General features: G+C 38.6%; 1 protein-coding gene and 1 pseudogene across 3 annotated transcripts in view; one reads left to right on the forward strand and one right to left on the reverse strand.

Annotated features, from left to right (window-relative positions):
* The window catches only part of GPBP1 (GC-rich promoter binding protein 1), a 76,968-nt gene extending 70,692 nt beyond the window's left edge, over window positions 1–6,276 (forward strand). For all 3 annotated transcript variants that reach the window (XM_045493765.1, XM_045493755.1, XM_045493747.1), the window contains one exon: window positions 5,320–6,276. In XM_045493765.1, the coding sequence (XP_045349721.1) occupies window positions 5,320–5,478 (159 nt within the window). In that variant the 3' untranslated portion in view covers window positions 5,479–6,276. The remainder of the gene's footprint in view (window positions 1–5,319) is intronic.
* Window positions 6,277–16,408: 10,132 nt separating this feature from the next.
* LOC123579956 lies at window positions 16,409–25,070 on the reverse strand (annotated as a pseudogene).
* Window positions 25,071–25,332: the final 262 nt, after the last annotated feature.

The raw sequence follows: 25,332 nt of genomic DNA on the forward strand, positions 1-25,332 counted from the left end.
TTGTGGCATTTCTGTATGTGTTGAGGATTTTCAGTCTTCTATGATTTACAAATAATTTTCTCATACTCTGTAGTTTGCCTTTTTTACTCTTTGGATTGTATTCTTTGATGCAAAGAAGCTTTAAATTTGATGTAATCCAGTTTGTCTCTTGTTTTCCATTAGTTTCCTGTACTGTTATTGTCATATTCCAGAAATTATTGCCAAACTTAATGTCATGAGTGTTTTCTTCTTATTGTTTTGTAGTTTCGGTTCTTACATTTAGATCTTGGATCCATTTAGTTAGTTTTTTGTTTGTGTTGCAAGGACTACCTTAATTCTTTTGCATGTGGATATCTCAAAACTTTGTCAAAAATCATTTGAGTATGCATTGTCTCTTGAACAACACAGGTTTCAACTGCCTGTGTCCCATTTTATATGCACATTCTTCACAGTAATATACATGTATTTTCTGTTATGATTGTGTGAATGTTTTCTTTAGCTTTATTATAAGAGTACTATGTCTAATATATACCATACAAAATATGTTAATTGACTTTTTGTTATCTGTAAGGCTTCCAGTCAACAATAGGCTATTAGTAATTAAGTATGGGGAGTCAAAAGTCATACATGGATTCTCAGCTGTGTTAGGAGGGGAGTTGTTGCTCCTAACCCCTCCTGCATTGTTCAAGGATCAACTGTATATGAAGGGATTTATTTCTGGGCTTTCTGTTCCATTGGTCTTTGTTTAAAAAAAAAAAATTTTTTTTTTAAATGTTTATTTTTGAGAGAGAGAGAGAGAGAGAGAGACAGAGCTCAAGAGGGGAAGGGCCAGAGGAGAGGGAGACACAGAATCTGAAGCAGGCTCCAGGCTCCGAGCTGTCAGCACAGAGCCTGATGCGGGGCTTGAACCCACAAACTGTGAGATCATGATCTGAGCCGAAGTCAGACGCTTAACCAACTGAGCCACCCAGGTGCCCCCATTGGTCTTTGTTTTTATGCCAGTACCACGTTGTTTTGATGATTGCAAGTCTGTAATAAGTTTAGAAATCAGAAAGCATGAAACCTCCAACTTTGTTGTTTTTAAAGATTGTTTTGGTGATTTGGAATCCCTTGAGATTCCATATGAATTTTGGATGAGTTTTACTGTTTCTGCAGAAAATACCTTTGAGATTTTGCTAGGGATTGCATTGAACCTGTAGATTGCTTTGGATGTAATATTCACATCTTAGTAATAGTCTTCTAACCCAGGAGTATAGGATGCCCTTACATTTATTGGTCTTTTTAAAAATTTTTCAGCAATGATTTATAATTGTCTTGTGGAAATTTTTTGCTTTCTTGGGTTAAGTTTATTCCTTACACTTATTCCTAAGTATTATCTTTTTAATACTATGGTAAATAGAATTGTTAATTTCCTTTTCAGATTATTTATTGTTACAGAAACACAACTGACTTTTGTGTATGGATCAGTATACAGCTTTGCTATTTTTGTTCACAGTTTTTGTGTGGAATCTTGAGGGTGTTCTACATAAAAGGTCATGTCATCTGTGAACAGATAATTTTACTTATTTTCCATTTTTATATTTCTTCAGAATTTAAATTTTTTATTCAGAAGTTCTTACTGAGCCATGGTTTGTTCACAACATCGTTGTGAAGTTAATGATGGGTGATAGTTGTGAAGGGTTTTTGGTCAAGTTTATTGTACTGTATATTTTACATATAGAAGTTTGACTTTAAGTGTATGGTTGGCTGAGTTTTTACAGGTGTATATAGTTGTGTAAACCATCATCTCTTTTTGCATTCAGTTCTTTTACTTCCAGTTCCAGTCCCTGGCGGACGTTGATTTGTTTTATGTCACCATAGCTTGCTTCTAGAATGTTTTTAGTAATTGAACCAAGCATTAATTATATAGTCTTAGATTTGGCCACTTTCATGCTTTTGAAACTCACCCATGTTTGGTGAGTTACTAGTCCATTGTATGGATTTACCAGTTTGTGAATCTCTCTAAACAATTTGTTCTGAACTAGGAAAAGGCCATCAAGGGAAATCTACCAGGTGCTGTAACCTCGTGATAAGTACAAGGTAGTAGTTTCAAAGAATACAAATACTGTATGACTGAGATAGTTGGCTTTAAACATTGTCATAACTGGGGCAGGTAGAGAAAATCTTACTAAAAATGTGGTAATAAGATATGACATAAGAATTTTGTGCATACTGTATGTTGGAGAGCAGTGGCATGTAAGTATAAATTTTTCTGAACCGATGATAAGGACGTGGATACGTCTGTTAATACGATATTAATGATTACCTCTCATTTGACATGTAGATGCCTGAAAAATCATTAGGGCTTGATACTGTTAATAAAAGGATTTATATTTTATTTGATAACATAGGAGCATCTGATTTCAAGCTCCTGTTTTTAAATTTCACAAACACCAAATAATCACTATGCCCAAGGTGTTACGGACTTTACATAGATGAGCTTCTTCATAGAGTGACAATTAAATGAGGGTAAGAAGTGTTCCCACATAAAGCAGAATGTGATAGTTTTCAAAATATTTAAGGTGAGGGCAAGAGAGAGAGGGAGAGCCAGCATGCGTGCATACGTGTCATGTAAATCCATCAGATGTTTCTTGAGTGCTTACTGCATGCCAGGCCCTGACCTAGAATGGAAAACCACAAGATTTTTGCCCACATAGAACTTCTATTCCTAGGATTAATCTAGGCATTAATTCCAGTTGTATTTTGGGAGAGTGTATCTGAGGAGTTGGATTTGAATTGGCCTTTGACAGGTAAGATGAGGGAATGACATTCCTTCTGCAAGGCGTGAACAAAGGCAAAAAGAGTAAGAATGTATGTTGGGATTCACAGTTCTTGGAGCATGGGGCAGAAAAGTTATTAATGAAACATTATGGTAACAGTAATAGGGTAAGTGTTAAGTCCTGGTTTATTCTAGGGAATCCCAGTTTGTTATTCTGCTGTAGTTAGTAATAGCAAGTGCTCACTTTCATTCTCAAAAGTGCTCTTATTTGAATGATAAGTTACATGGCCTTCTAATTTAAGTAAAATTATATGAACTCTTTTTAAAATTAAAAAAAAAAATTTTTTTTTTTTTTAAATTTTTGAGACAGAGAGCATGAGCAGGGAAGGGGCAGAGAGAGAGGGAGACACAGAATCTGAAGCAGGCTCCAGGTTCTGAGCTGTCAGCACAGAGCCTGATGCCAGGCTTCAACCACGAACTGTGAGATCATGACCTGAGCTGAAGTTGGATACTTAACTGGCTCAGGCAGGCGCCCCCAAATTATATGAACTTTTAATGCCTTCTAGCTATTGTGCTAAGTGTATTTTTATAGCATTTGTATGAAGTAGGCACTGATAGTAGTCCTGTATAGATGATGAAACTAAGGTGCACAGAGGTTGTGTAATTTTCTCTCAGTGGTAACAGTTTATTAGTAGTAGAGTTGGAAGTTGAGCCCAAATCTGGCTGATACCGTATTCTGGGAGTTTAATCAAGATACAAGGTTGGAAAATACATTGGGGTCCTGTTATAAAGGTGCTTGTATGCCATGCCAGAAGTATAGATTGTGTTCTATGATTAGAAAGTTCTGAAGGTTTTTTAGGGATGTGAAACAGTCATTTGTACATGAGGAAGTACAGGTGTAGTGTGAAGTGTACCTTGGAAAACTAGAATCAGGATGATCAGTTGGGAATATATTGTAGTAATTAGAGGAGGGATAAATGAGGGCCTAAAGTAGAGGAATGATAGTAAGAAATGGTCTTGATGAGACTAAGATCTGACATAGAATCAGCAGGATTTGAAATTTCAACCTATGAGCCGACTATTGTTTGATTATCAACAGAAATAAAGGAGATTTTTAAAAAGAACACACTAAGATGTTCTTGGGGCCAGTGCAGACATTTAGAGAAAATACATGTATTTTTGTTTTTTTTATCATCAATATTCTGCAGCTGATTGCAAGGTGTGGTAAGATTAGGCAGCGTTGATGATAACTATGTGAAAAGCAAGGATAGAACTTTGGGGGATGGGAAAGGTGTACCTTTAAAAAAGGGACAGAGTGTATTTGTAAATTTGTAATCATCACAGTGGCTGAGAATACCAGAGGATACATGCATAGGCCTTGGCTTTTCTCAGTAAAGATGGTAGGAGGTTATTTGTTCAAAGTGAAGGGGAAGGTAATTTTAAGATAAGTTCAAACTGTAGAATTTAGGTGGGAAAGAAAATCTGCTATGGAAAATAGAGAATTAAATAGGGTAAAAGGAAAATTGAGGGCTAAGACTCTAGACTTGTTATCTCTTGTTTGTCGGGTCTGTAACAAAAGTAGCTATGATGTAAGCAGCCCTTGTCATTTGGACCCTAACCTAATACAATTAAAAAAAAGAACCCCTCTAGAGTGTCAAACTTAAAGACAGTTTCCAATAATATTATGTAGCTAGATTTGGTCTTATAGAAGGTTGTACTTAGGGATTTTGGTGTAAATTTCCAGAGTCTCTTTTTCCATTAAAGAAATTCAAAAGACCAGAGTTAATAGAGTATATGTTAGCACTATTAATTTTGTGTCTTTTAATTGCTTCCAATTTGGACCCTCCCCCCCCCCCCCCCCCCGATATGTGATCTTTGGACCCTGTTCTTATTTATTACCATACTAACCCTTTTATTTCTAATTTCTCATTTTCAGAAAGAAAAGACTAGTTTTTTCCCCCCAGTATCAGAATGTCTTCGGTTAAGCAAAGGGCTCTATTTGATTTTGTTATTTTGTGCACCTTAACTTGAATACTTAGTACTGGAATAGTTAGTATTCTTCTAATTCTGCAAAGTGTGAATAAAGCGGTTTATAGGGTGTGTTAATAGCCTAGTTTGGTCAGAATAATAAAAACAGCTAAAGCTTTAATGGCTGCTGATTATTTTCTGGTTAACATCTGAAGGTATTTATTACAGCTTTCACTTAAGGAAATGAAAATTTGGGAATGCTTATTAGTACCTTAACAAGTGATAGTGGCACTCACCCTGTCTGTATCTACAGTCCATGTTCTTTCTACTATGCTAATACACAATAATTTTACTTATTTTTTGGTTTGATAGATGTTAATTGTGGTTCTCTCAAAGGTAAAGGTTTATTCCTGGGAAATATTTTTTAGTACAGTTGGATCAATTACCTATATTTAACTAGTTTTTCAGAAATGATACCATCTGGGATTTTCAGGGTAGAATACAATTTTATTAATATATTCATGGTTACTTTGAATTATTACAGTATTTTTAATTTAGAAGTTACCCCTGGAGGATAGATTGTTTATTTAATTTACTTATTTTTGATCTTTTAGTTACAGAAGAATGGTCTGAGGAAAAATGGTATTTTGAAAAATGGCCTGATCTGTGACTTCAAGTTTGGACCCTGGAAAAACAGCACTTTCAAACCCACTATTGAGAATGATGACACAGAGACAAGTAGCAGTGACACATCAGATGATGACGATGTGTGAAGGATTTCCTAACAGCTTTAGAAATTTTAGTGTGATACATCTCTCATGCAGTTTGGGGTGAATTGTAAAAATGAAGAACTATAATTTATGTAGTAAAGTACCCCATTAGAAGATGATTTTTTTGAGGGACTTCACTATGAAGAAAACCAAGAATGTTGTGTTGGGCTGTGTTGAACATTATTTCTTTGTAAATGAATGTTGTAGAAATGAGGACTTTGGTTGATCCAACATTGACTATCTTCATCACTGCAGCATTTCTCTGACTAGCAATGTGACGATGTAACAAATGAGATTTTCTCATTTAATAATAAAAAATTGTGTAATGTTTTGCAAAGCTTCTGTCTTAAAATGTCCAGGTCTTAAGAAAAAAGGCAGCTTACACTGTTTGCTTGCAGAGTCATATCTTTTCGTACAATGGAAATCCTCAAGTCCACTTTGTGCCCCCCCTCCCCACCCCCAAAGGACAATGTAGCATGTTGGCTAAAACTGGAGCAAAGTGCACTAAAACATTAATTTCCTGAACTCAAGTGTTGTACTAGTCACCTTTTAAAACATAAATTGCTCTTTAGCCATTTGTAGTTCAGTAAACTTTACAGGAAAGACTTGACACACTTTCTTCCAAATTTTAAGAGACGATTTTCAAGAATTTTATTTGGGTATGTTGTCAGACCAGGACTTTCAGACTTGATGGAAGAGTCTTGTGGGAAAACTTATTTTGATAAATTATTACACATGCAGAAAAACTGATCACACTGACTGGATCTGTCCACACATGGAAAATAAACTGGATTTTCAGAAGATTGTCGTTCTCTGTAGTGTTCAAGGTATTGGTGTCTAAACACAATGTGCTTTATTTACTTATTAAAACAAAGTTATACTTTCTTTATTAAAGATAGTGATTACTTTCTTAGTTTAGAAAAAGAAAGTTAATGGAAAAACTTTTTATTATCAAATGCTTAACAAGTTTATTAAATGAATGAATGTTAAACAGTCACTTTATTTTTCACTTGCATATTAATTTTAGAATCATTTGTTTCATTGCTGACTGGAAGAGTAATTTGGCTCTGTATATTTGTATTTTGATTTTTCTGGTTTTGTTTACCTACATTTGCTTTTAGCTTCCCTCATCCCATTTCCATCCATGTTTAAATATATGTTGATTGTAAAGAGTGTAATCTCAGAGCAAAAATGTAGGTTTTAGGTCAGGTTAAGCTAATTCTCAGAGTTTTTTCATGTTTTAAATTGTATTTTCTCAGAAGGCTGCAGTGTTTTTTGCTGTTTCTACCTCAGGATCCTGCCCAGACCCCCCCCCCCCCCCCCCCCCCCCAGCTTTCAACAGAAGCCAGATTTTTTGTTCACACTGAGACTGGTAGTGATGGGGAAATTAAAAAAAAAAACAACAACACAGTTTTACCCCACAAAACCCAGAGGATGAGTTAGAGTGGTAACAAAGTGTTAGATCTAGCTTAAAGTTCTCTTTTAAATTACTATATAATATGCCACAATGCAATCTAGTTATCAAAAGTTAAATGTAGTGTTATGGCCACAGAAGAACTAGAAGTATGTTTTGACAAAGCTCTGTCAGTATCACATATTGAATGTTTGGGACTCTTAGATTGCACCATTTGGTTAACAGATTAATGAAATCTATCAGATGGAAAATGTATTTGGTAACAACATAAGCTAGAAGGGACCTGAGAAATTTGGTTTACATTAAAATCTACCTGTGTCCACGGAATAGCTTTCAGAAAAGATTTCTTAAAAATGTTCTGGCATTTTCTGCTTTATATTCAGATAAATTTTTTTTTGGCCTTAATTCTCATTTATCAGTAGTTAAGTAATGTTCATCGTGCGTTCACACATTGATAAAGAATGTGTTTAGTAGTTTACCTTTTATAAGCATGGTAAGATACGGTCGTGTGGTTATTCTACTTACTAAATGATAGCTGCAACAAGTTTGGTTACTGAGCTGGTGGATCCATACACATGTATTTCAATAGAACCATTAAAGCTTAGCATAATTTTAACTTGCTGTCTGAATAATGGGTAGCTAGTAAACAGTTTGGACCATAATTGAAATGGAGCTCACCAGCACAGAAACTAGTTCAACTGTACATCTGATGTGGAATTGTTGAACTCTGAAATCGACCAGGGAGGTATGAAAAAAAAGTACTTTGGGCCGCTTCATACTCAGTTTCTCTGTAGCAGGTTATTTTTTTACAGACCACTTTATTAAAGTATAACTTGACATAAACTACACATTTAAAGCATATAATTGGATAACCTTTGACTTGTGAAACCATCACTGCAATCAAGGTAGTGAACAATATATGTCACCCCCAGAAGGTTTTTGGTGTTCCCTCCTTTGTAATCCTTCCCTCTTACTACTACCTCCCTGCTCTCAGCGCCCCCTGTTTTTTGGTATGAAATGTAATTAATGAACAAAAATCTTATGGTAATGGGTTTAAAATAGCATTTCAAAAATTGTATCTTATTTGCTTTATATTAAGATAAGGATTAGAATAATTTATATTTCCATAAATATTTCTATTGAAGTTGAAATAAATGTAGAAGTGTTAACCTAAAAATAATATTGATTTGATAACATCAGATTTGTATTAACTATTAAAATTCACTGTCTTGAAGGGCCTGATTCCTATATACAAATATTTTTAAGTTCCTTTTACTAGTGTTTATTATATACTGTTGTTAAAATATGGTTATATGAACATATTTTAAACTTAGTAACATGTCAGAAATGACTTGTTTTTGACCCCCCCCCCCAAAACCTATAATTAACCTGATACCACATTCTCATTGCTCTGTAATCTACTCACAAGTTTTATAAAAGATGTTTGATTAAGAAGTACTCTTATTAGAATCTAGGTACCTGGATTAGGAAAGACACACCCTTAGAAGTTTTTTTTTAATGAGATTTTAATTTTATTTTGGCTTATTACATGATAAACTTAAGGCTATATTGCTTGGGCTATTTAAATAATAGGATATCACTATTTGAGAGCTGGATATTACTTTTTTTTTTTAAGGTTTTTTTTTTTTTTTCCTTTTTTTTTTGAGGTTTATTTTTGAGAGAGGGGGACAGAGGATCTGAACCAGGCTGTGTGTACACAGCAGAGAGCCCTATGTGGGGCTGGAACTCATGAACTGTGAGATCATGACCTGAGCTGAAGGCAGACGCTTAACCTACTGAGTCACCCAGGCGCCTCACGGCTCTTTAATAGTTCTGTTTCTGGAGGTTATAGTGGCCACCTAGCCATAGGGGGTGGGTGGAGCATATCAAACAAATCTTTATTCTATTTTGCTATTTGATGATACTTCCTTGCTTTAGGACTGCATGCTAGAACTTAAAAAAATGATCCAAAAGACATACGATTGTTATAAAATATGGCACTTTGGGACACGTGGACCTGAAAAGTTTTTAGTTAAGAGCTTGGAAAAGTGTAAGTCAGTACCTACTTTAAAAGGTTTTGTAATTGGGTTTTCCTTGTTAAGAGCCATAAATTGTGCAGTTAGTCATTTGATGATGTTTAATTTAGCCTGTACGTTGGCTCCACTTACCCTTGGTATTTGTAGAAAGAATCTGGCACAATGATTGAAGTTTATAGCATGTCGAATGCTAAGATCTTTTGGAAGGACACTTCTTTGGCATGTTCAATGCAATAGTATCCTATTGGTATGCATAAGAGCCCAAGGAGTCATGATTCCCAAACTTGTCTATACATTGGTGTCACTAGGAAGCTTTAAAAAAATGGTGAATCTAACATATTGACAGGTAGTAGTATGGTGGAAATAGTCACACTTAGGTTTGAAAACTGACTTTGCACCTTAGGATCTGTGATTTTAATCCAGATACCTAATGCTTTTAGACGTTAATATCCTGAAGAGTTACTATGAGGACAAAAATCATGTAGACCACCTGATGTAAATCCTGGGCACACATTAGCTGTTGTGTAAATTTTAGCTTCACTGCTTAATTAATTTTCTTCACTCCTTAACACCATGTTATTCAACATGAAGTCCAAGGAACATATAGTGTATCGTTTTAAAAGTACATGTTAGATTACACAGGCAGATCCTGTTCTAATTGGTTGTATATGACAAGAAACATCTGGTTGAGTTCTCTGTGAACTAAAGTTTAGCTATTTGAGTCTTTGCTTCATTTTTTGGCATTATCTTCAGCTATAAATTAAGCTTGATCTGATTTAATATTTGAAGTCAGGTTCACCAGTTTGCTGAAATGTAATCGTTGTACTTTTAATGGTAAATCATGTCCTTGTGAGCTAATTACAAAGATGGAGTTCAGTGCTTTCAAATCTTTAAGAATTGCGTTCTACACATCATGCTTTTTGTGGAAATAACAGTTGTAAGCTGGAGTTTGACCAGCTACCTCCACTACATTTCTCTCTTTTTCCTTTTTCTGGGATGCTAAAATGAACAGATAATGGGCTGGTGAGTTGGGATGAAAGAGAACTTTTCTTTTGGCTTACCTTCTTTTGTTTTTAAGAGTGTGCTTTTGCGTAGGGGAGGAGCAAAGAGAGGGGGACAGAGGGTCTGAAGAAGGCTCTGAGAGCAGAGCACCCAATGCAGGGCTCAAACTCACGAACCATGAGATTGTGACCTGAGCCAAAGTTGGATGCTTCACTGATTGAGGCCCCCAGACGCCCCTTGGCTTACCGTTCTTAAATGGACATTATATTAATAGAACAAGCTCAGTGAGACTAGGTGACGTTGTTGATTTGAAAATAGATTATAGGTGCCAGCCTTAGCATAAGAGGTTTATGATTCTGTAATGGCATTTTTATTTAGATGTAAGCATGCTTTTTCAATAGGGAATATACTTTTGTCATCAAAGCCTTAATTACGTTTTAATGTTTAATGACCGAGAAAAGGGCAAACTGGCATGAATTGTAGTCATATTGCAAAATAGATAAAACCTATGTGTTGCAAAGTAAGAATAGAGACCATCTCTTGTGCCTAAAAAGAGGCATAGAGGTTTCATGCCACCTGTTAAGATGTATGCAGTTTAATTTTGAAAGATAGTTTCTCAGTTGGGTGTTGGCAAACTTTCTGTAAAGTCTATAAAGGGTAGACAAATATTTCTGCCCATATAATGTCTTGCAACTGCTCTGCATCTTGGCACAAGCATAATACCTAAATGAATGTGTCTTTTGCAATGAAAATGGCCAGCTCGGGGCAGTAGTTTGGTGGTACCTCTTCTAAATATTAAGGATCAAGTATCTATAAACTTTAAAGTGAAGGAGATGTGGTATTGGATCATTATACCATTACCAGGGTGATTTCTCAGTCTTAGAAATTGCTTAACTTAAACGTGTTTATTTATTTTAAAGTTTGTTTTGAGAGAGCGACAGAACCAATGGGGGAGGGGCGACGAGGGAGGGAGAATACTAAGTAGGCTCCATGTGGTCAGTGCGGAGCCTGATGGCAGGGCTTGAACCCATGAACCATGAGATCATGACCTGAGCTGAAATCAAGACTGGGATGCTTAACCAGCTGAGCCACCCAGGTCCCCCAAATGTTCATTTTTTTTTTTTTTTTTTAATTTTTTTTTTTCAACGTTTATTTATTTTTGGGACAGAGAGAGACAGAGCATGAACGGGGGAGGGGCAGAGAGAGAGGGAGACACAGAATCGGAAACAGGCTCCAGGCTCTGAGCCATCAGCCCAGAGCCCGATGCGGGGCTCGAACTCACGGACCGCGAGATCGTGACCTGGCTGAAGTCGGACGCTTAACCGACTGCGCCACCCAGGCGCCCCCAAATGTTCATTTTTGAGAGTGTGAGCGGAGAGGAGCAAATGGGGACAGAGGATCTAAAGTAGGCATTGCCCTGATAGCAGGGAGCCGGATGTAGTTCTCAAACTCATGAACTGTAAGATCATGACCTGAGCTGAAGTTGGATGCTCAGCTGACTGAGCAACCCAGGTGCCCTAGAAATTGCTTAACTTTTAAGAAATTAATTTTGTCCTTTTTAGTAAACATGGTTGTAGTATTGTGGTCACACAGGATAAAATATATTGCATACTGAATCACATGGAAAGAAATGCAGGTTTATCAGTGCAATACAAACGAGTGTTTTAATGAGAAAGTGGGAAAACCTTAGTAAAACACAGGGACAGTTTTAAAGGAGAAAAATCTGATTTATTTCCTGACTTCTGTTACTCTGCCAGTATTCTCTACTTAGCATTTTATAAAGATAAAAATTTTTGTCTTTTTGTCATTGGTATTGTGCCACTAATAATATAGACCATTTATTTTAAAGAAAGAGACTGTCTTCCTTCCTTTGGTAGAAATAAGAGCTTTTCTCTAAAGTGAGGGAAGTATTTGGTAAGGAGAATGTCAGCTCTGTTCTGAACATGAGTTGAGAAACAGAAGCATCTCTTTATCAGTAACAGGACATAAAATGGGACAAGGGCTCTCAAGTGAGGGTACAAAGTTTGGTATCGGAAGTTGCTATTCCAAGGCCTCAGGTTCCCCTTAGAATTTTGGTGCCTGCATTGAAGTCTGGTGGATGCTGGTTAGACAAGACCCAGATAATAACTCCGGTAATTGAGGTGATGAAGTTAAGTCTCAGTGGTGCATGCTTCAGGCTAACAACTGGGCATGTAGAAGAGGGCAGTACTGAAATTCTTCCTGGAGTGGAGGTGACGGAAAGATCTCGTGTCTGATAGGGGAAAAGTAGGGTAAAAAAAAAAAAAAAAAGTATTATCAGTGTATTGAATCTGAGCCCAGGAACTGGACGTCGGGAACACCTTCCTCAGCTAGTGATGGGGTTAAGCCACACCAGAGGTACCACACATGGGCACTAGGTCCATAGAATAGGGAACAAGTTGCTTCTGGTTTCATTGATCTGTTCTACTGTTTGGTTGGTTGGTTTCGATAGCATTGATTTGTGCTCTAATCTTTATTATTTCCTGTTTCTGCTGGTTTGGGGTTTTATGTGCTGTTCTTTTTCCAGCTCTTTAAGGTGTAAAGTTAGGTTGTGTATCTGAGACCTTTCTTTCTTCTTCAGGAAGGCCTGGATTGCTATATACTTCCCTCTTATGACTGCCTTTGCTGTGTCCCAGAGGTTTTGGGCTGTGGTGTTTTCATTTTCATTGGCTTCCATGTACTTTTTAATTTCCTCTTTAATTTCTTGGTTAGCCCATTCATTCTTTAGTAGGATGTTCTTTGGTCTCCCAAGTATTTATCTTTCCAAATTTTTTCTTGTGGTTGATTTTGAGTTTCATAGTGTTGTGCTCTGAAAATATGCATGGTATGATATCAATCTTTTTGTGCTTGTTGAGGGCTGATTTATGTCCTAGTATGCGATCTTTTCTGGAGAATGTTCCATGTGCACTCAAGAAGAATGTATATTCTGCTTTAGGATGTAATGTTCTGAATATATCTGTTAAGCCCATCTGGTCCAGTGTGTCATTCAAAGCCATTGTTTCCTTATTGATCTTCTGTTTAGATGATCTGTCTAGGGGCGCCTGGGTGGCGCAGTCGGTTAAGCGTCCGACTTCAGCCAGGTCACGATCTCACGGTCCGTGAGTTCGAGCCCCGCGTCAGGCCCTGGGCTGATGGCTTAGAGCCTGGAGCCTGTTTCCGATTCTGTGTCTCCCTCTCTCTCTGCCCCTCCCCCGTTCATGCTCTCTCTCTGTCCCAAAAATAAATAAAAACGTTAAAAAAAAAGTTTAAAAAAAAAATTAGATGATCTGTCTATTGCTATAAATGGGGTGTTGAAGTCCCCTACTATTATGGTATTATTATCAATGAGTTTCTTTATGTTTGTGATTGATTTATATACTGAGGTGCTCGCACATTTGCAGCTTAGTTACAGCATTTTTTAATTTCATCCTGACTAGTTTTTACTTCTTTATCTCCGCTGAGAGGAATTCTAATCTATTTTCAACCCCAGCTAGTATTCATATTATCATGATTGTAAATTCTGCTTCAGACATCTTGCTTGTATCTGTGTTGATTAAGTCCTGGCTGTCATTTCTTCCTTGCTCTTTGTTTTGGGGTGAATTCATTTCATCATTTTGAAGGAAGAAAAGTAATAAGAAAAAAAAGATTACAGGTAAAAAATTAAAAACAACACACACAAAAATTAAATGATGCTAGATCCTAGGTGCATTTGGCCTGGTTGTTGAAAGATGCTTGATATATTAGAGAAAAAAGGGAAAGATAAGAGAAGAAAAAAAAAACGTTTGAAAATTTGAAAAAAATGTAATGAAATATAATAAAATGAAATGATGGAAGTATAGTAGAAAAAAATATTTTTAATAAAAATTGAAAATAAAAAATTTTTTCTTTATTCAAGAAAAAGCAATGAAAAAGAAAAAAAATTGAATAGATGGACCAGCAAACAGATTGAAATACGATTGAAATTACATCGTTTTCCCCTAGAAATCGAACTATGAAGACTTTATATAGTCCGTAAACTAAGCAGGCAGAGAGACTTCTGTTCATCAAGAGTGAGGTTGGCCCGGTTGGGCATGGCTTAGTGTAATGGCTCCATTCTCCACTAGATGGCGTTGCTTAGCTTACTCGGGTAGATTGTGGCGCTTGTAGGTGTGTGTGCGCATGTGCTGGAGGGGTGAAAATGGCGTCCCCCAGCTACCAGTCTCTAGTAGCAGAGGTCTGTTCTCGATCAGCAATCGGGCACCCGTCGTCTGTTTCTGGCTTCCATCTACACTCCACTTTTACACTGTGACCAAGCCATCAGATTGCCAGGCGGCATCTTTCTTCTGAGTTTTATCACAGATACGGCTGTATTTCCCAATCCCTCACTTCTGAGGGACTGCGGCTTTCACCTGCTCAGACCTTCTGGGTGAGGGTCTCACCGAGCAATGGCCAGGTGCCGGCCAGGCGGGACTGTGCTGCTGCCGATTCCCAGAGACTGCAGCTGGGTGCCAGCCAGGCCCAGAAAAAGTTAACACGATTGTGTAGCAGCAGTACTTAAGGGATTATGGAAAATCACAACACACATTGGTACTGGACTTCACCCTTAACGTCCTTGTGCCGGCACCAGCAAATGTGGCTGTTCTCTGGGGTCCGCTGGGACGTTTGCCTGTGGGGAGGCCGCACAGCCTCTACCAAATGTCCTCCCAGGAGGGGACCCAACTCTCCTCATGTGGTCCAAGGACCCAGTGGACCTCCCTCTCTGATCCTGGGGATTCGCCCTTCCCATCACAGCACCACCAGGTATCCAGCTGTGGAGTTTCAGACTCTGCCCTCCCCGTTTATAGACTCTTAATGGAATTTAAACCCTCTCCTTTCTCCTTTCTCCCTTTTTTGTTCAGTCTCAGCAGCAGTTTCCACTTTTCCACTTTCTCTCCAGCTGCTTTTGGGGGGGGGTGCTTTTCTCATACTCTCCCCCCATCTTTGTCCTCTCTCCACAAGTAAAAACAGTTCCCTGCACAGTGCAGTTCCCTGCGCTCCACGGCTTCTCTCTCCCCGAGTTCACCTCTCTGTGCCACATATCTGCTGAATTCTGTGGTTCAGGCTGTGCAGATTGTTGTGTTAATCCTCAAATGAGTTTTCTGGATGCGCAGGATGGTTTAGTGTTGACCTGGCTGTATTTCATGGATGTAAGACGCGAAAAAAAAAACCCTTCGATGCTGTTCCGCCATCTTAAACATGTTCTTCTTTGAACCTTAGACCAATTGCTGGAGTGTAGTGAATAGCCTTAGTACTCCCCATTCATACAATCTGAAACTCAAGGAGGTTAGCAAACTGCCCAAAGTCTTCCTGCTAGTATATGAGTGCACTGGAACTTGAATGAGGGCTTCTAATTTCCTAAATCATTGTGCTTTTTACTATATCAGGCAACCTTAATGAAGCAGTTAGGGCCAATTCAAAGATGTTGGATAGCTGCAGAGTTCTGTCACTGAATGAAAAATCTTTTACTAGAGTTCTTGCAAAATGGTTTGCTTGTGAGGAGAGAGTGAGCAGTGGCGGTATTCAAGCAAGAATTTGGTGACTGGTTTTCATAGATACTGTGAAGGACCTCTTGCATTTGGGAAAATCTTGGTGCTGATCACTGTCATGGTCCTTTTGACTTAGATTGTTTGGTCTTAAGGAAATTAAATGTGTTAGCTCATACTTTTAAAGTTTACATTATTTTTCATTGTGATTCATCTCAAAGTTGTAAGAAATGTAAACTGCTTTCACTTAGATGTTTCGTGTAATTTATTGCCTTAAGTTTTCTGATAGCAAAATGTGAGTAACATGACCTGGAATATTTAGCCTTATGTGTCTGTCCCAGTGCATCACACAGAATATTAAAAAGGCATGCACTCAAGTGTTGAAATCTAGCAAAATTAATAACTTTTACTGTTTTAGCAGAACATTCCTCTTTTTTAAATCTTTATTTATTTGTTTTGTGAAAGAGAGATGAGAGGGAGACAGAGAATCCCAAGCAGGCTCTGTGCTGCCAGCGTGGAGTCAAATGTGGGGCTCAAACCCACAAACTGTGAGATCATGACCTGAGACAAAATCAAGAGTTGGACGCCTAACCGACTGAGCCACCCAGGTGCCCTTTTAGCAGACATTCTTTAAAAAAATTTTTGGGGGCTCCTGGGTGGCTCAATTGGTTAAGCGTCCGACTTTGGCTCAGGTCATGATCTCAAGGACTGTGAGTTCGAGCCCCATGTCAGGCTCTGTGCTGACAGCTCAGAGCCTGGAGCCTGTTTTGGATTCTGTGTCTCCTTCTCTCTCTGCCCCTCCCCTGCTTGTGCTCTGTCTCTCTTGCTCTCAAAAATAAATAAAACATAAAAACAATTAAAAATAAAAATTTTTAAATGTTTATTTTTAAGGGAGAGAGAGAGAGAGAGAGAGAGAGAGAGAGAGAGCAGGGAAGGGGGAGAGGGAGAGGAGACAGAAAATCCAAATCAGGCTCCAGGCTCAGGGCTCCAACTCATCAACTTTGAGATCATGACCTGAGCCAAAGTTGGACACTTAACTGACTGAGCCACCCAGGCGCCCCAAGCAGAACATTCTTAAATGACTATTTTCCCCCCTCACCTTCCTATTAGTGTCTGAGAATTAAAAAATAGAATTATTACTAATACTGCTTGGTGTTACCACCTTGATTCATAGTGAAGTACCAGCAGTTTACCCGTTTATTTTCTGCCTGGACTATGCACCCTTACCTGAACGTTAAGGCCTCCTTTTGGATACTGTAGAAGGAAGGGAGGCATAGGCACATGCATAACGACGGCCATACCCAGGATGGCACTTTTACTTCAATTAAAAGGCTGGGAGTTGGCTGGGAGTGTTGTGGGGCTCGGGAGGGGTTATTTAAATAGAAGTGTTATTTGCAGGTTGCAGAGAGAAATGAAGGGAGTTCACCTACATGGCAACATCTGCAGGTTCAGTAGGGGCTGCTCTATGTTTGTGCTACGTCAACTGGAAGGTGATGTAAGGGCATGATAGCCACAGAGGCACGTACTGATTAGGCCCGTACCTCTGCAATGATTTTGGAGTGGTTCTTCAACAAGGACAAAAATAGAGGTAATCAGGTAGAGGATGGCTGCTATGAGGGTTCAGAAGAAGTCACTTCTAGGCCAGTGATGATTTGTATCTTGGTGTGCAGGTCACACATGTAGATGACAAAGAAGATAGCAGCAAGGATCATCTCCACTACTGCCAGGGAGGAGTGTCCTGGTGTGGAGGCACTGAAGCAGATCAGAATCACCAGGTACCATATAATCTCAGCAAAGAGGAGAATTCCCTTTCACGTTCATGAAAAGTTGGTACAGGATGCCCACCAGCTGGAGGCTGACAGGGGCTTGGAATCTGGCACAGGGTGGGCCGGAGTCCCTTGGGGCACAGATCTTGCTTGCTTGTGTAGTCAGAGATGCTTGCACACCCTGTCATCTTGCTTGCTGTCTGGCCAGAAAGGGGGCTCCTGTGGCAAAGGAGGGACTGAATCACCTTGCTACCTTAGAAATTTCTTTTCTTGTTTTTTAAATGTTTTAATGTTTATTTATTTTTGAAAGAGAAAGAGAGCATGAGGCGGAGGAGGGGCAGAGAGAGAGGGAGACACAGAATCTGAAGCAGGCTCCAGGCTCTGAGCTGTCAACACAGAGCTCGATGTGGGGCTCAAACCCATGAATCATAAGGTCGTGACCTGAGCTGAAGTCAGATGCTTAATTGACTGAGCCACCCAAGCTCCCTTGTACCTTATAAATTTCTTAAAAAACACAGTATATAAACGCATTTCATTAGCAGAGCAATAACATTAGTATGCCTTGAAGTCTCTGGAAAACACTGTACATGCATGAGAAAAGGAAAGTGACAAAAGTGAAAACATGTTGGTATTATAACAAAAATAGTGTGAACTGGACCAACCCTCAAAGAGTCTCAGAGATTCTCAGGAACCTGGGCTCTAGTTAGAGAACCAGTGTTGAGGATAGATGGAATATACTTACACCAAATGCCAGTAAGTAATTCAAAACATGACATTTTCCTCTGCAGCACTAAGACCACTCCCACCAGACCTTGAACTCACTGAGGGCACTGATCATACTTTATTTTTACTTATATCCTTGTTACACCTCCTTGTTCATAAAAAATGAACAATGCTTAATAAATGTTCATTGAAGAAATTTGAGGAACTTTTTGTTTCAGAAAACGTGGTGAAAATATTTTTAAGTCTTTGGTGCCCTCAGGTGGCATAATATTGCAAGGCAATTCAGAAAAATACTGCACGTATTATTTTTTAATCCTTAAACCCAGTTTGAGTTTAGGTTGCTACTTCTATGTGTTAATAAATCTTTTCTTCCACCCCAAATTATCTTGCATAATTCAAACAAATTATTTGGGTATATTCCATCCCTCATGTGAAACAAACAAATAGCCTTCATTATATAACAAAACCATAAATCTGTATGCCCTTTGATCCAGCACTCCTCAGAAAAAAATGGCAGGATGTAAAGATAAGTTCTGGTTCTTTCTTTTTGCTATTTCATATGAGTGCATATTTCCTCACATATACCTGTATTTTTGCCACCATATTACATATAAATGATATGTGTATGTATCATATACCTATATAATATAGTAGCAAAAAGTCAGTAGAAACAACCGAAATGTTCATAAATAAGGGAATTTTGAATAAATTATGATACATCCATTCTATGGATTATTGTGAACCTATTAGAAAGAATGAAGTATATCTATATATTACCAGAGGAAGTATCTTTGAAATATTATTAAGTGAAAAAAGAAAATTGTAGAATATTATGTGTAGTTTAATCCTATTTTAGAAAAATAAAGAGGAGAAAGAAGTCTATGTGCATCTATATTTGTGTATCTTTGAACATAGAGAAGGTTATGGAAGGATTCTTTAAAAAATTTTTTTAAAACTATGCATTTTGTATGTGTGTGTATTATATATAACACACATATATATACATTATATATAGTATATACACATATATACATATATATTATATATATATTATACATATAATATATATATACACATACATATATATATGTATATATATATATATATATATTAACCAGAGGCCATTCTCTACCATTTCCTAAACTAGTTTGGGATTAGAAGGGCAGAACTCTTTGGCTGACTCCAGTCCTACTTCCCCTATCCTACTGCACCGAGAGATGGACATTGCAGTTGCAGAAGTTAGGGAAGGATTCCTAAGGTTGATTACTTCTGTGGAGTAGGGATTGGATGGGGATGGAGACAAGATTATCTTTACATTAATTTTTAATTACTGATGTAATTAATGAATCCATATATTTGTAACCTGGAGCCTTTGCATACCACTCCTGGCCCTCTTCCCTTCTCTCTCCCTTGTTATCTGTTTAGTATGTGGCCTTCCTGATATTTTCTGCATATTTACATGGTTATTTATGCACATGGAGAGAATTTGTAGTATTAAAAAAAGTACATGACACCATGCCATATGGATCTTTCTACAATATACTTTTTTCCCTTTACTGTGTTTTTTGGATATATATCCATGTTAGCACATGTAAACTACCTTATTCTTATGAAATGCTGAATAGCTTAAGTAATCAATCATAGCATAGATAATCAACCATCTATTTGGCTCTTCCCTCGCTGATGGGTAGTTAGATTGTTCTCATTTTTTAGATATTACAAACAATGTTGCAGTCCCCACCCTTGTAGCCTTGTATACGTGTTCCTGTTTTTCTGGGAGAGTCACTAAGTGGTGAAATTGCTGGGTCATAGGGTATGCAATTAAAAAAAACAACAACACAGTTTTAGGGCACCTGGGTGGCTCAGTCGGGTGAATGCCCAACTCTTGATTGTGGTTCAGGTCATGATCTCACTGTTGGTGGGTTTGAGCCCTGAATTGGGCTCCACAGGGACAGTGCAGTGTGGAGCCTGCTTGGGATTCTCTGTCTCCCTCTCTCTCTGCCTCTACCCCATTTGTTCTCTCTCTCATTCTCTCTCTCTCGAAATAAATATACTAAAAAAAAAAAAGTTTCAAAAAGGATTTTGTGGAAAGGATGCTATGACAATTTAAAAATGAGTCTAAGTTTTAAAGCCAGCATGTCTTCCAGGTAATGAAAAAAAAAAAAAAAGAAAAAGAAAATCCATAAAAGTCTTTGCTAACTCTCTCTAGACGTGTGAATGAGATTAGGTGGATTTTTGCCTGTCTAGGCTTTCTCTAGGGATTCTTCCCATCTGAGGCAGGAGGTAGAGAAAGTCCCGTCAGACAGCAAAGACTAATGAATCTTCAGAGAACTTATTTCTGACCATATGGCATCTGGAACTTAACTGCAAGGATGAAAAAAATCTTTAAATTTACCATTTGGTATTCTCTCACAGTTTTGGCATGAGAGAAAAGCATCTTTGAGCACCAGATGATTTTATTGATTTATTTACTTTGTTTATTTTTCTTTTAAAGTTAATTCTACCCCTAACATGGGGCTGGAACTCACAATCAAGAGTGATCAAGAGTCACATGCTCTGCCAACTGAGCCAGCCAGCTGCCCCAAGATTTTGAGTATGTGAAAATAATGGCTGAGGGAAAAAAGTTCTTTAGAATTCATAGAAAAGTGGCAAATGGAAATGTTTCCTTCTATGACACCACCAGTTGTTGTAGAACATACTCAGATAATTTAGTGGCGGTTTTAATAGAAATAAAACTACTCAGCTAATGAATTTGTTAGCTTACAGGATGTTCTTAGGGAAGACATCCAAGCAGTACTTTCATACTTGTTGACAAGTGCATCACTTACCAGCAGAGGGGGCCAAAGAGCTTTCCATGCTTGGGAAAATCCCTGACTACAGAATTCGGGTCAGGATCACCTTTGCCAGCCAAATGGTGCAGCCTATACAGTGTTTAAAACTTTGGTGTCCAAGAAACAATGTCATAGCTTTCATTAACATTATTAAAAATTTATACATAGAATAACATATGCTTATTTTTAAAAATATAATACTAAAATATAATGCTAAAAAACTAATGCAAAAAATCTTTTTGTATATAAAAATAGAAAATGATACAAGATATACCTACACTCTCCACTCCTTCATTCTCTTCAATTCTACTGTCCAGGGGCAACCATTTTCAACTCCTGTTTCTTTAGCCTTGGAAAAAAAAATCATGTATCTTTTTCATAATACAACATCAAAGCACAGATTTAAAAAATGCAGAAGGAAGCTCGGTGAAAAATATTTTTTCTCTCCCACTTGTTTCCCCAGCCTCCTTTTTCCCTTCGCTAATGGCAGCCATTGTGAGCAGTTCATTGACTATCCTGCCAGAGGGAATCCATTTGATGCATCTTTGACAAAATAATTGCAGAAATGCAATACATGCATATGGTTCAAAATTCAAAAGCTTCCATTAGGAATTCAGAGAACAGTCTCACTCTCACCTCTCCCTCTCAGAGGTAACATATTAACTCATATTTCTTAATTTATCAATCTGAGACTTTAGCTACTGGCTTTATATTAGGGTAGGTGGTTGGCCTCTGGTGTTCCCATCCTCATTCCCTTCTCCAATGTCCTGATGTAAACATAACAATGGCATCATTTTGTAGACCATACTTTTTCACTGCTGAGCTTAATATTGGGAGTAATTTTTCCTTTCGTTTTTAAAAATTTTTTTAATGTTTATTTATTTTTGAGAGAGAAAGAGAGACAGAGTGCGAGCCAGGGAGGGGCAGAAAGAGAGGGAGACACAGAATCCAAAGCAGGCTCCAGGCTCTGAGCTGTCAGCACAGAGCCTGACGCAGCGCTTGAACCCATGAACTGTGAGATCATGACTTGAGCTGAAGTCGGACGCTTAACCAACTGAACCACCCAGGCTCCCCCATAATTTTTCTTTTCTTATATAATATTTAGTTAACCCGGTGTTAATTGCTTCACTTTTTCATTGGCTTCACTTTTTTATGCACTTGGCCTTGATTTTGCATGCATATCATCCGATTTGTCAAATGCCAATGATATTTTCCAAATTAGCAAACGTATTTTTTCCCCTTCTCTGTCTTCTTGCTTTAGGCTGAACTGCTTGTGCTCTGAGCCTGGAAAGAGCTCCTGTCCTCCAACATGCCTTCATCCCTTAACCCTGTTGGAGCTCCTTTTGCCTGGATCCCATGTGTTAAATTAATTAAACAAGGAGGCCACTAGACTGAAGAGGTTCTGATGCATTATGGCCTATGCAAACAAACCAAAATCTAAGCCCATAAATGCCTCAAAGTTACAAAATTGAAATGCTAAAGACAACCAGTCACAGACCTCCAACTCGCCTTTAAGTTATAACCAGTTATATGATTTCCTTTCTTTGCCTCCACACCTTCTCTATATAAGTTTTTCCCCTGCTCCTGTTGGGGAAGCCCTCCTGCCCACCTCTGGTTTGACACTGCCTGAATCAATTTTGGCTTTAACTCTTAACAGTTTTAATGTTTAATGTTCAGTTTATCTTTTACACATTTCATTTTCTGCGTTTATTCCCTTATTTGCTGGAGGGAACTTCCCAAGGACCTTCCTAAGAGAGAGTGCCTATTTGATATTTTGAATTCCTTTCAAGTCTGAACATGTCTTATTTCTTGATACATACTTTGGCCTGATGTGTATATGTCTAGGTTGGTAATCTTTTCCCTGTGAAATTTCTCCATTGCCTTTCAGTGTCTCTGGTTGAGAAGTTTGATGGCATGACAATTCCTGATCCTTTGTATGTGACCTGCTTTTTCTCTTTCTTTATTCCCAGGCTCATGGAATTTTTTGCAGATATTACTTTGTGTAGGCCTTCCTTCATTTATTCTTCTAGGCATTGAGGAGATCTTTTCAGTTCATGGAACTTTCCCTATATTTCTTTACTTTCTTCCATCCAGCAAGTCACCTGCTGTTGTATCCTTTCCTGTAAAATTGTCCCTGTGGGTTATAGGTCTCCCATGCATTTCGTATTACTTTAGTGAAGTCCTGGAAAGATTGAGGACATAACACGGGTGCTCAGTTGGCCACAGCAAACCAAGCGTTTGTGTCCCTTTACTTGTTGGAGGATTCCTGAAAGAGGGGCCCCCTGGGAATCTTTGGAAAACATCTTCAAAACACGAAATGCAGAACCAGCAGAATATCTTTAAGTAAATGATTTTGTAAGGGGAACGTTATAGAAAAGGCCCCCTTCTCTTTTGACCTTGTCCCGTCCTCAATGCCAGAATTAAAGTGGGCACTGTAGACATGGAAAGGCTGCATTTTAGAGAAATTGACAGGGAAGCATAAACAGGATGTGGTGGCTGCCTGGCTACGCAGAAGAGGATCCAAGAGACTACCAGTGATGGTGTGAGCTTTGCACCTGGCCCTGCTTAGGGCAGATGAGCAACAGAAGCTTCTTTCTTTCTCCACTGCCTCCAGCCCTCCCATAATGGGGCTCTTCACCTTGGGTGCCAGATCCCAGATCCCTGTATCACCCTGGTGGGTCCCTTCTTGGCCCCAGACAAAATCCTCGACTCCATTGTGCTTCCTTGCTCTTCTCTGCTATCAAAAATTGACTTTTTATTTCTTTTTTTAAAATTATGTCTTGGGGTACCTGGATGGCTCAGTCGGTTAAGTGTCCAACTTCGGCTCAGGTCATGATCTTGCGGTCCTTGAGTTTGAGCCCCGCGTAGGGCTCTGTGCTGACAGCTCAGAGCCTGGAGCCTGCTTTGGATTCTGTGTCTCCCTCTCTCTCTGCCCCTCCCCTGCTTGTGCTCTGTCTCTCTGTCACTCAAAAATAAATAAACATTAAAAATATTTTAAAAATTCTGTCTTTTAGATGTTGTATACACATCAATCCTTGCTCATGTAGTAGTTCAGTGGTTCTCAAATCTGAATGTTTAGTGGAATTAGTTGGGGAGTTTTAAAAAATACAACTGTCCTATCTCTACTTATTCACAAGGTCTGGCGGGGAGGCCCAGGAGTCTAGACACTGCTCCACAGATGCTTGGCCTGATAGGGAAGTGCTGGAGTAGCTTATGGCTTTTCTTAGGTAGACAATTACCCTCTCCTTAAAGAGACCATGTTGAAGTGACATGATGGTGACTTTTGTGGTTATGGCTTTGTCATGTGGTCCTTTGGAGTCCTTCCTGCTCCCATGTTGATGGCACTGATTGGTGACTGACAACTAGGAGGAGAAGCAGAAATTGTGTTTCTACTGTAAGCAACTGTCATGTATGTGGTAAAAAGACCCTTGTCTTTTTTAAAAAAAATTTTAATGTTTATTTTTGAGAGAGAGAGAGAGAGAGAGAATGAGCAGGGGAGGGGCAGAGAGAGAGGGAAACAGAATCTGAAGCAGGCTCCAGGCTTTGAGCTGTCAGCACAGAGCCCGATGTGGGGCTTGAAGCCATGAATCACAAGATCATGACCTGAGCCAAAGTCGGATGCTTAACTGACTGAACCACCCAGGCTCCCCAGAAGACGCTTGTCTTTAATTTAACCGAGTTATCTTTTAATTTGGCTATTTCAGTGACACTCGAGGGATAGTTATCCTTAGAAAGACTGGGAGGGAAAAGAAAATGAAAAGTTAATAAGGATTATTATAAGGATTTGTTAAAGTTTTTTGATAAAATAAAATGAACACGAGGGGGCAGCAAACCACTACTCAGAGGAGGGTCTGCCCAAAATTCAGTAGGGCAAAGATTGTTTTCTTAAAAATTTCATGTGTTTGTTAAATATCTTCTAAAAAAGGTGGCCCTGATATCAGAGCCACTCTTCCCTGAATGATAGTTTCAGTCTTTTCAATGTTCCCTTCCACATTATCCTGATATCCCATATCTTCTCATGAAGAACATTTGAATGTGATACTTGACACTTGAGTGTTTCCACACACTGGGGCCCTCATAGGGAACCCTCCTCGTTCCTTTCCCAGAGACTCCTCACACTGATCCTCCAAGGACACTCCATCTCTTCTGGAAAGAAGCAGCTTGGGTAGTTCAGTGACTGCATCTTGAGGGATGAGGAAGTGGAGGTCTTTGAGTATGGAGTTGACCAAAGCCCTCACATAGGTGATAGCACTCGGGCAGACCCGATCAGGTGTGTATGTGTGCTGAGGGATGACCCCGAGGCCCTGCGATATACTGAGGGACATTCTGGATAGCCAAAGGCTAAGGGGTGTATGGCTAGGTATTTTATTCTACATCACCTATGTCTGTTTCCTCTGCTAACTCTGGAAGTTATTACCCAGGTTATCTTCTTAACTAGAACTTTCCATAGTCCATCCAAACATGGAAAACAAAAACAAAAACAAAAATGATGTCCTGCATTTTTACTGTTGAAGTGGCCTGATATGGTTGTTTTTGCTGAGAGGAAGGAGTTTTTCAGTTGGTATTCATAGGGCCTTGGTACCATAT

This window comes from Leopardus geoffroyi, chromosome A1, assembly GCF_018350155.1.
Source record: "Leopardus geoffroyi isolate Oge1 chromosome A1, O.geoffroyi_Oge1_pat1.0, whole genome shotgun sequence".
In the NCBI taxonomy this organism is placed as follows: Eukaryota; Metazoa; Chordata; class Mammalia; order Carnivora; family Felidae; genus Leopardus; species Leopardus geoffroyi.